Source organism: Streptopelia decaocto (assembly GCF_964273445.1).
Source record: "Streptopelia decaocto genome assembly, chromosome: 8".
Lineage (NCBI taxonomy): Eukaryota > Metazoa > Chordata > Aves > Columbiformes > Columbidae > Streptopelia > Streptopelia decaocto.
The window spans coordinates 13,203,948-13,215,585 of record NC_138662.1 but is presented as its reverse complement, the minus strand read 5'-3'; the positions used below and the strand labels follow the sequence as shown (position 1 = coordinate 13,215,585).

At 44.8% G+C, this 11,638-nt stretch overlaps 1 protein-coding gene across 1 annotated transcript; it reads left to right on the top strand.

The window, feature by feature from the left end:
- Positions 1 to 1,452: 1,452 nt before the first annotated feature.
- Positions 1,453 to 11,548, top strand: ARL6IP5 (ARF like GTPase 6 interacting protein 5). The gene is made up of 3 exons (XM_082059725.1): positions 1,453 to 1,781; positions 9,271 to 9,488; positions 9,811 to 11,548. The coding sequence occupies exons 1-3, from the start codon at positions 1,606 to 1,608 to the stop codon at positions 9,981 to 9,983; spliced, it is 567 nt and encodes a 188-aa protein (XP_081915851.1). The 5' UTR covers positions 1,453 to 1,605; the 3' UTR covers positions 9,984 to 11,548.
- Positions 11,549 to 11,638: the final 90 nt, after the last annotated feature.

Below are 11,638 nucleotides of genomic sequence, written 5' to 3'. Positions count from 1 at the left end.
GAGATAGAGCGCAAATCTCCGCGGCAACAAAGCGGGGACCACCCTCCCGGGGCCCGCATGTTCCCCAGGTCCTTCCGTAGGGCCTGGAGAGCGGCAGCCCCACCGGCGGGGAAAGGCCCGGAATGGAGCGCCCTCATGGAGTCTCAAGCGCCGTAACGGGGCCTGGCGGCGCGGGGCAGCCCCCGCCGCTGAGGGAACCGCGCCGCCTCCCTCCCTCCCGCGCTCCGAAGCGCTTGGCCCCGGGCAGCCGAGGGCTCCCCGTGCCCCCGCCTTCCTGGTGCTTCCCGGGAGCCTTGGGCAGCATCCTCGGGGACAAAGCATGTGGTGATGGCGGCGCTTTAAACCTCCGAGAAGCATAGAGACAAAACATGGAGGCGGGGTTGGCCTCGGGCTGGTCGCTAGCCCGCCAGCTGGGTGGTTCCTCCACCTGAGCCGTGTTGTCAAACGGTTTTTGTCTTGCCAGCCCTCCCTGGGCAGGCCGGCCTGGCCGTGCCCATGGGCTGTCCTGGGACCACCTGTCAAACAGCTTCTGCACGCAGGAGCCCTCGCTCTCCAAAACTAACAGCAGAGTCAAAGCATAGGGTGGGCAGCAGAGCAAGGTGTACAAGGGTTGTGCTTCAGGCCTCAGGCTCCTAAAGTTTAGGGATGTAAAGGAGGCCGAGGGGAGACCGTATCACTATCTACAACTACCTGAAAGGAGGTTGTAGCATGGAGGGTGTTGGTCTCCCAAGTAACAAGTGATAGGACAAGAGAAAATGGCTTCAAGTTGTGCCAGGGCAGGTTTAGATTGGATATTGGGAAAAAAATCTTCACGGAAAGGTTTGTCAGGCATTGGAACAGGCTGCCCAGGGAAATGGTGGAGTCACCATCCCTGGAGGGGTTTAAAAGGCATTTAGACAAGGTTCTTAGGGATATGGTTTAGTGACAGTTAGGTGAGGTTAGGGTTGGACTCAATGATCCTGAGGGTCTCTTCCAACTGAAATGATTCTATGACTTTATTGCCTAGTGTGGCGACACATTGTGCAATACACACGCGGACAGTGTGCTTGAGCCGTGGGGGATGGAGTGTGAAAGCGCTGAAACAGCAGCTGTTCTTCCAGGGACTGCTGGAGTTTGAACCACCATGGCTGCCAGCACCAGCCTCCCCGCCACGGGAGGGTTTGGGGCACTATCGCCCCACTAGCAGGGTCTACCTGCCATGGCTCCACACACCCTCGGTGCCTCCTTGGCTGGGGCAGCCACTGCGTGGACCCCTCCACATTCGGACCGCGACTCTCTGTTTCACGGAGGATGCGAACTGGATTCGCCATGTGAATATTAAAAAGTGCGTCATCTTTTGACGAAGAAACAATGCCCATACAGCGACCCCTCGCAGCAGCGCCGCGCCCCTGTCAGCTGCTTTCCTGGGCGTGTGCCGGGCGGCGCGGTGCGACACCCGCCTGTCGCTGGAGCCGCCGCTCGTTCTTCACTGTTTCATCAGCGTTCGGTCCCCGCCCCGAGCAGCGGCCGGGCCGGGTGGCGGCGGGGCCGGTGGCGGCGGCCGGGAGCCGCCCCGGGGCGGTGCCGCGGCGTTCTTAGGCCTGCGCGGCGGGGGCGGTGGCAGCCATGGAGGTGCAGGTGGCACCGCTGCGGGCCTGGGACGATTTCTTCCCCGGCTCGGACCGCTTCGCCCGGCCTGACTTCAAGGACATCTCGAAATGGAACAACAGGGTGGTCAACAACCTGCTCTACTACCAGACCAACTACCTGATGGTGGCCGCGGCCGTTGTCTCCATCGTGGGGTCAGTGCGTGGGCCGGGAGGGGTTTGGGATGGCGGGCTCGATGGGGGGCTGGGGTGGCCCCGGTTCCCGTGGGGACGGCGCTGCGGCTCCACCCGGTGCCGCGGGAAAGAGTCCGGCGCGGCCCTGGGTGCAGCGCGGCCGGGTGGGATGTCGGGGGTGCGGGGGCAGGGAAGCTCTCTTTCCCTTCCTCTGCCTCTCCTTGAGCCTCCAATTTATCTGCTGTCTCTAATAATAATACTGAAAAAATTCAGGCCTGGTTGCAGCCTCCGTGATGGAGGGGGAGCTTGTTACGTTAGGAGTGTTAGGTAGGGTTTAGGATTTTTTATTTTTGGCGAGTGTCTAACAAATCTGAGGACTCATGCTTCCATGAGAGCTCGTCAAGCTCTTTTGCCCAAGGAAGAGGGTTCTGAGCACCGAGGCTGTCTCAGGGCACCCTGTGCCCAGCAGAAAGCAGCCGTGGGTTTGAGTGCCGGATGTTGCTGCTCTATGAAAAACTGAGCAGCATCCTGCGCAGTGATCTGCGCTTCCTCGCTAAATCTATCCGGGGTGTTTGGTCAAGCTGAGATAAGCTTTGCTTTGAGTAAAAAAAAAAAAAAAAATAAATAAAGTCTGTTCTCTGTTGCAATTTTAAGCTTATGTCCAGGGGACAGAGCAAGCCTTTTTTATTTCTGAGCTAACTCATACTGAAAAAAGCCTTAAACATAAAATAGGTAAGGTACCCATTCATTTCATTTTGGGGCAGAATTGAGACCTTCTATGCAAGACCATCTGATGTTTCTGTAAGGTCTGACTTTCCTGAAGAGAATTGTGAAATAACCTTCGAATCACCTTTGAATCAAATCCTGTGTGACTCTTCTTCAAGTATTGCTGTGGAATATTTGGTCAGAAAACTCTTAAGCAAAACATGCAGCAGAGGCTGATGATTAAGCTTTTAATATGGAAACTGGAATACTCCACTCTTCACAACAAACAGTGCACAAATGCGAATGCTTAAACTGCAGAATTGCTGAGCCACTAGGCCAGAGTAGTTTTGGCTGAAGTGTATCTTATCTTCAATGTTGCAGAAGCTTGACATTCTTCCCCTAAATCCTTTTTTTTTTTAAAGCATAGGTTTAGCATAGTGACATAGGTCCTCTCTTCTTCTTAATTTTGGTGGGGATATGTGGCAGTCAGCTCAACAGACTACTAAACTGGTAAAATGAGACTTCGATGGTTTTGCTGTTCTTATTCTGCCTTCTAAACTTCTGTGCTCACCTACCCTTGTTTAGCAGTGTGATGCTGTGGCCAGCTCTCAGTGAGTAAGTAAATCACAGTGGCCCTGGAAAGCAGGGGGACAGTTCTCTCCAAGAAGGTGGGGAAAAGATGTGAACAGTTTTGATATCTCTGGTTGGAAAACTAGGAGAGCAGCAGCTTGTACTCCTAAATTCCTTCCTCCTTTTGAACTCTGATCTGTTTTCTTCAGATCAAGTGTGATGTATCTCCCACTTATTTCCCACTATTTTGCTGGGGTGGAAGGTGGAGGAGGAAGAGACCCACAGGAGGAGGAGATTAATGTCAGAACTACAATTCTAATATCAAGTGATAACCCTCTGAGTTGAAAACTTACGGATGAGAAACACCCGGAGTGGTATCTTGATCTCAAATATATTTTTTTTAATTGCATGTCTTAGAGCCTTCAGTATATGATGAATCCAATTCTTCTAACACTGAAGTAAAAGAGTGTGGGATAAGAACTCTAAAGGCAACAGGATAACACTTCAATAGGGAAAAAGCCTATTCATTTCTTTTAATAAAAAGATTTTTTGCTTGGCCAGACTGTGGCTTTGGGTGAAAGATAAAGGAACTTCTCTTGATAAATTTAAATTGATGATTAAGTTGTTGTCTTGCACTTCTGTATGTTCTGCAATGGTCAGGAATCCCCGAGTGATAAGTGATGAATCATGGCTTTTTAGGAACTCCAGGGCTGTATACAGGCCTAAGGGCAGGGTTATTGAAACTGCTAATGCAGTGGTCTTCCTGCAAGCAAAACTAAACTTAGCCCATGACAAACTCTACCTGTTCTTAAACCACTGAATTATATAGACAGACTTGTAATGCAGAGATTATATTTTCAGCTATTGTAATACAGGGTAGCCATGGTGGTGCTGGGCTGACTTGGAAATTGTAGCCAAGAGCTTTCTTGATATTGAAAGTACAGTGTTTATTGCCACGGCTGCAATTTACTGCCCCTTCTACAACAAAGTTGCCCTCTCCAGCCTATTACTATCTCCGCAAAGTATGGAATAACCTTACTGTGAATGTAGTAGAATTGTAATGGTCTCTACTGCATCATTTCTGTGCCTTTCTCCTTCCATTTGCCTTCTCTGATGGCTACTGTTACATGTAAATTATGCTCTGTGCTTTGCAATATTGTAGATTTTACTCTCAGACTACAGGACTAGGTAGAAAATAATCAGTGAACAAGCAGCTAACACTACTGAATTAGTGCCACTCTGCTAATACAGGCTGGTGGTAGTAGCCTGATCTCTTCTGCCCTCCATGCCCTGCTAATTAATTTAAGAATTAATCTGGACTAGTGTGCTGTTGTTTTGGGGTGTTTTGTGGTTTTTGTTGTTGTTGTTTTGGTTTTTCCCTTAAAATCGTGTTGAAGTAGACTGCTGACAAAAAACAATATCCTTACTAAATCAAATTGTGCCCTTTCTCCAAGTTGTGTAGGAATTGGACAGCCTGTTCTTACCCTGAGCCAGGACCCAGTCATTGTGAGTGCTATACAGATACTTATTAAAATCAGTGCCTCCCACAACGGCTTGCAACTCTCCCTCAGTGTGGTTAATAAATGGAATTTTTCTGTGCTTTCACCTACTCCAACAAGGCTTCTCTGTCTTGCAGTTCAAACTTAGAAACTGCATTAACTTGAGTAGTTAAGTTCTTCTAGGCTTTTGTTGCCACGTACTTGCTAAAAAGTAGTTTCTAAATCTGACAGTATTAAAAGGTGTACTGGATTTCACAGTGCCGTGTCTAAAAGAATGATGTCTCTTTCAGTTGCTGGTGCTTCTCTAAAACATCTACTGTGCACCTGCACAACCCCTAGCTATCAAGGAGCGTGTCTTTTTTCTTTTCTCCCCCAGATCACTACCTTAGCTGACATGCTTTGTAGTGGTTCCCTTGTCAAAATGAAGACTCCAGAGCAGCAAAATGCTTAGTTTCTCTAATGCCTAATGAAAAATCGAGTGAACAAAACACTTTGCTTTTAAAACATATGTTGCGTAATAATGTTAGTACATAACTTAATAAAAGTCTGGCAATTCTGCAGAAAGGAATCTGTCTCCCTGTTCTCAAAGCAATTTAACTGAACAACAGTAAGTAAAGAAGCATTGCTAACTCTGTGAATGCTGAGGGCTGTCACCTGGGAGACCATGCCGTATATAGTTTTATGTGCTACCTCTAATTACAGCTATATAACCTCATTGAAGATAGAAGTATCGGGAGAGAAGGCAAAACTTTACTTTTAAAGTTGTTTAAATTAATATAAATGAGAAAGAAAGCATTTAAGTGCTATAACCTGCCCACTGCTTGGAACATGATTGAGCAGAAGATCTTCTAAAACAGGATTTTCATGCTTATTTTGTGTTAACGGCCTGAGTTACTCTGAGTAAAAAAATGTTCTCAATAACTGGAAGTCTTCTACTCAGTGCCTTTGAGACTTGCCTGGTCACGTGCAAAAGAAACAGATGTGACAGCAACTGCTGAATAATCACCCTGAGACAGTCATCTAAGTGGTGATGATTTAATGATGGAGCTAGATTGCTTTTGCTTTTTACGTGGCTTGTCCTATTTCTGGGCTTGTGCCGCTGGAGGCTTCTTGTATTGTGCAAAGGATGTGTCTCGCCTGGCTCTTTTTTCCCTACACTATAGCTGCATATCCTCCAAGTGACTGTTTGTCTCTCCTGCTATATGGCTGTGCACAAATGTGCAGATATGAAATAATCTGTCCAGAAGAGGTGATGTGGTAAGTCACTGAAAGCAGAGCTCTTTGAGCTTTCCTATACCTATGTGAGAAATCTAACCTGTCTTGTCGTGCATGTAGGGCAGAGTCTAGAAATATTAATCCAGTAAAAAAAAAGAAACAAAAAAGGTATTTCAATCTGATTTTGTGGGCCAGAGGTAGCTGCCACTACTTCTTCTCGCACAACTGCACCCCCAGCGGTTCCATCTCTGCTGTCTTCTGATACTACTTCCACAAAGTGTCTCATGGTGCTACTTAGCACAGGAAAACGCCTGTGTCCCTGCCACCAGGCAAGATGTTTCTTTATTCTGTTTATTTTTCCCATCTCTTTACTTTGTATCAAAGCAGATACTGAAGGAAACCTGGTCTCTGGAGAGCAGCATGGGTGGAATTGCAAATCACCCTGCAATATTGCTGGAACTGAATCTAGGTGACAGCTCTTCCTTGCCAGTTTGTCCCAGCTGTACTGGGGGGTCACAGCAACTTTCTGGGTTTGTACGTTGTCCACCACAAGAACAATGCAGAAGATCATCCAGCTAGTGCACTCTGAGCTGTTAGCACCCCCAGATGTGATTTAGTCCTGCCATACTGACTGCTTTCAGGGTAGTGGGAGTTAGTGGTTTTCTTCTCCAGTCTCAAAAGAGTTTTTCTTGTGCCAAGTCATCTAAGCAGTGTAAACTGAAGTTACCACACCATTGTCATGCTGATAGTTCTGTGCATTTTTTAGTTATTTCCCTGCTAAAGGGAATTATATTTAGAAAATATCTGGTAGCATACTTAATGGCTGGTCACTTAGCTTGTCTGTGCATCTTTGAAAGACTTCCAGCCTTCTTGCCTGAGCAGGAATTTGGCATAGTGTGTTCTAATCTGTACATAAATAAGGCCAATATCAATGTTGCTGGTTCAATTCTAAGGTGACTGCTGGGGCTGTTACACAGCTCTCTTTTCCCTGGACGCTGATGTTCTAAAATAACATGTCTATATTTTTTTTTCCTTTTTAGTCTTTAGCTATCATGTTATCAAGAGCAGTGTCCCAACAGATCCAAGCAAAACTGGATAACTGAGGTCTACCTTCCCCCAAAAAATTCTGGAGAAGTTTCTATATATGAATTTCTAGGAGAATCTTAGATAGCACTGTGAATTACACTGTGGGTGAGTCTAGCAGGAAAGGGGAGCTTGGCATATGACACCCTTATCCAGTACTGTAATCAAAGTAATGAAGTCCGTGGACACATGGCTGATAATTTGAATACCAGTTTTTAGTGGCAACTGCTATCTCCATCTGTTTTCATGTGGCTCTGAGTGACTTCATTTGATACTTATGTTCACTGTTCCTTGTACGTGTTGGAATGCAGCCCACTGCAGAAAACATGTAATTCAAATAACTTTCCCCAGGAAAGTGGGATCTTTTGAATGTGTTGGTTGGTTTGTTTTTTTTGTTGTTTTTCTTCACATCCCTTACAGCCAGTAAGTTATATAGAACCTATATAATACCAGAAAGAAGTGTAGAGCAGAGAAGCCTTTGGTCTCTTGCTTATAAATATAAAGGGATTGCTCTTCACCACCAGCTTCTGAAGTTGTAGTGAGAGTAGTGGGAAGGGCAGGGAAGATAAAGCTTTGAAAATATTTACCAGACACATGGAAAATGTAGAGTGGAGTTCTGCCTTGCCCTTTGTCACTTCCACAATTATATTGTCTGTAGATTTTTGGGCACAAAAAATGGGTTGCTGTGAGTTGTCTGAGTAAGTTTGGCCATTTCTGCTCTGAGACAGCCATGATGTGGCACTGACTGCTGCTTAAAGAATCTCATATGTCCAGTAGTACATATATAAGCCAGGCACGAGTGTGGTCCAGTCATGAGTCACCCTCCTTCTCTGCTGCAAAGGAGCACAGATGAAACTGATTTCTTTCCAGAGCAATGCTGCTCACTTTTTCCAGCCTGGAAACTTTAGATTGACAATTCAGAGCTAAATATATTCTGGCTGGCTACAGGGAGTGACTCAGATGCAACAAGCAAGTCTGCCCTATCACCATTTCCAAAAAGCCCTGTTGGCTTTTCAGCATGAGTAGCAGAAGCAGGTGGTGAACTAGTCTGAATTTTAATCTCTTCCCATCCAGTTGTCCTGTTGCCTGTTGGCACAACTGACTTAAAGAATCAAGAGCCAGTCTCTGCTCTGAAATAATTATTGGGGGTTCTTCCTTCTCTAGGAAAATGCTCTCTGGCACTGCAGGTAGAGTGTTGGCATACCAGCAGCAGATTTCTTCTGCATGTGCCGGATATGAAGCACAGACCACAAACCATAGCATCTTCCTCAGCGGTGGGGTGGTGAGTCATTGTGCCTGTTGGTTTTGGAACAGTAAGACTGACTGCAAAGTCTGCAAGAGGAAATGTTGACTACATCTGGCTCTATCAGGCCAGTGTTATGCTGCTGTCATGGTTGTAGCAGCTCAGAGCCTTCAGCTGCTGTGTAATTAGATCAGCGCACATACAAGCAAGTAAATCGGAATGCACGTGAAATCTCATAACTTCTTACTAGATAAGTGAAATATAATAGAGCCTTGACTTTGTACGAGTAGAGAAACCTGCTAAGTAAAGCCATTGCTGGAAGCTTGACTCTAAACAAGCTCTAAATACTTGGGAAAGTTGTTTGAGCAGGTGATGTTCTCGCCCTGGTCCAAAAAAGGGACTTGCTGTTTATAGCCCAAAGCTGATCCACTTGATGGCTTGGTTTGCTTGGTAACTCCAATAACAATAATAGAACACAAACCTCAGCAGTGACCCTCTTGCCAGGCCTGGCTCTTCTTCCTGCAAGACCTTTATCCCATGCTCCATTTCCTTCTGACTCTTAGGCATGCTTGCTTGGATCTAAGCTTCTGTCTGTTGTGCTGATGGTAATAAGCTCCTTCTGCAGGTTCATAAAACTATTTTGAGTGTAAACCAATAAGGTTCATGCAGAAATAAGAAAGTGAATTAACTACTTTACACCATGTTCCCCTACTTTTTTCCCATTTTGCAAACCTAGACAAGATACTATGAAAAGCTAGTTCTTCTGAAGGCCTAGGCTAAGCTTGGTTTTGGTCATGTGCAGGGAAAAGATCAATCCCTTGGGCAACTGATTGTTGGTTTCATCTGCTCTCAGGTTTGTGTTGATTGCACAGGTAGGAGTGGTCCTGGAAGTAACTGCTGCTATTGATGAGGGGCTGCAGAAACTGTCATTATCCTGAGCTATGCTCAGGAAGAGAACATAAAGACAAAGATTATCTAAATTCACTGCTAACTGTTGCTTGTTCAGTTGCACTTGTTGCTTTATTTAGCTTCTGCCTAAAAATCAAAAGTTGATAAAGGTCTTGATAGCAACAACTGACATCTTAATGCCTTACCTCCCTAGTTACAAGTTACCAGTGAGCTAGATGTTTGCTATGTGGACACAAGTAATGAGAGCTCTGAAACGGGACACTTTCTTCTTTTTGTTCCTCTCCAGATTTCTGAGTCCCCTGAATATGCTTATTGGCGGTACTGTGGTGGTGCTGGTGTTCATGGGGTTTGTGTGGGTATCACACAACAAGGATATACTCCGCAGGCTGAAGAAGCAGTACCCAACCACATTTGTAGTGGTCATCATGCTGTCTAGCTACTTCTTGATCTCCTATCTGGGAGATGTCATGGTGTTCATGTTTGGGATCACGCTTCCTCTCCTCTGTAAGTATTTTTCCTTTTCTCTAATGGGCTGGGGCTTGACTTCAGCTTTCTCAAAGATGTCTATAGAGTCTAAATTGACTGTTGCCTTTACTACCTCTATTTAAATGATCCCCAAACTAAACTGGAGGGGAGGGGACACAAAACAGCACAAACCATCTTTAACATTATTATTAAATGGGTACCTGTGGTTACTTAAGTGGTCATTGAGACTTTGTCTTCTTCCAGGGTTGTCATAGTGTTGGAGTGTGTCTTCAGATGAATGCTGCAAGAACTATGCATTCCTGGAGTGCTAACAATTAATAATTGCATTTCTGTCATGCAGTGATGTTTGTCCATGCTTCTCTGAGGCTCCGGAACATAAAGAACAAGCTGGAGAACAAGATTGAAGGAATAGGCTTGAAGAAGACCCCAATGGGCATCATACTGGATGCTCTAGAACAGCAAGAGGATAGCATCAACAAACTGGCTGACTACATATCTAAAGCAAAGGAGTAAGCAGCTGCAACACAGCATTTACCTGTTGCAGGATTGTAGTTGCTATTTACTGTTGTTCAAGCTTGCTTTCAGTTTGTGTACAAAACAGGAAATGCACGTGATACAGACTAATAGTTGCAGGATACAGGTATTCCAAGGTCTTCAGGGCTCCTCTAAGAACATAAGAGCAGCAACTTTTTTTCTATTGTATAGCAAAATGTCTGGTGTTTACACAAATACATACTAACTTAAATGTGTTTCCTTGTCTCTTCTTCTGGGGGGTGGAGGAAGAAGAAGAGATGAAAACCGATAGAATGCAGTCTCTCAAACTGTCTTGTAGCAAATTTGTCTATTAAAAGTAACACCCCTTTCATCTCAGTTCTACAAGATTGCAGTTCAGGCAGTTTGTGCTGGCTGGCACCTTCAGGCTGGCGATGTTCAAGGTGAGCTGGAACAGATCAAAAGTAGGTATTTCCTGCATCCTGCAAATCCCTCCCTTGAGTGGTCTGTATTGAGCCTACATTGCTAGCTTACCTGGCAAGTGGTAAAACTGTGCAATACTGGTAATGAATATGGGTTCCTGTACTCACCTCACATTCCTCCTTTAGCAGCTGGGAAACAGTCTTGAGTAGATCTAAGCATAAAGACTATATATGGCACTGTGCCTGTCAGATCCAGTAAAACACCCCTTTGTTTTCTCTGAAACCTTGATCTATAGAAACTGCTCCTCTCTGCAGAACAGCCAGGCTTCCCTGCCCACCAGCTAAACCAGCATGGCCAAGCATGGGAGGAAAGAAGTTTTCAGATATGTTGGATGAGCTAGGTTTCCACCCAACTGATGTTTTTAAATACTGCTACTTTAGGGTCTTACCTTGTTCTGCTTTCTAGGCTGTTTTATAGATGGAGGTATATGTGTGTTCTCGAGCGTGCATCATCTTTTTCTTCTTAATCAGAATGCAAAGGTATAAGTAAAACATGCATCTCACTGACTCTGTACTTTTAACACTCTTCAAAGGAAAAAGCTGAATTTCAGGTTTACAAGTAAAAGCAATAATGTCAATATAAAGTTTTTGAAAACCCATTCCAAATTCATGAAGATATTTGCCTGTAACAACTCCTGAAAGTGGTGTGTAGGATTCTTTTATATATATTTCAACTTAACTGCCAGCCTGATGGAATTATTTTGGTAAGAGGAGCTTACCAACAATAGGGGGGAAAAGGTTGTCCAGGTGACACTCCATTTCAAATATTCTTACATTTCTCTTTTCTAACAAAGCAATTAATTTAACAAAAAAGCAAGGATCCTTAAAGTTGAAGCTTTTATGTAACTTACCATGCTGTTTTCATAGTGGACTGTAGAAATCTGAACATGTCATTCCATTTAAGTGTTAAGGTGATCAGTATTTATTGAAAATGTCTGTAAATTCCAGCTGAAGAGTCAATGGCCTATTCCGCACTCGTAGCGCATGGTCTTTGTTTTTTGAAAACTGTTTCTGCACTTAAAGAACATAGTAGTCTGAGACATCATCATTACTGTAGAATTTAAAAAACTGCACAGTTATGAAGAAAATAAACTCTAATGGTGATTACTGACTGCATGTACTTCTGTTGGGAGAACTGGCTGGAAACTTGAGCTTGTCTCTGTTGCTGTGGTTGGTGAAATACCCTGGAGTGGT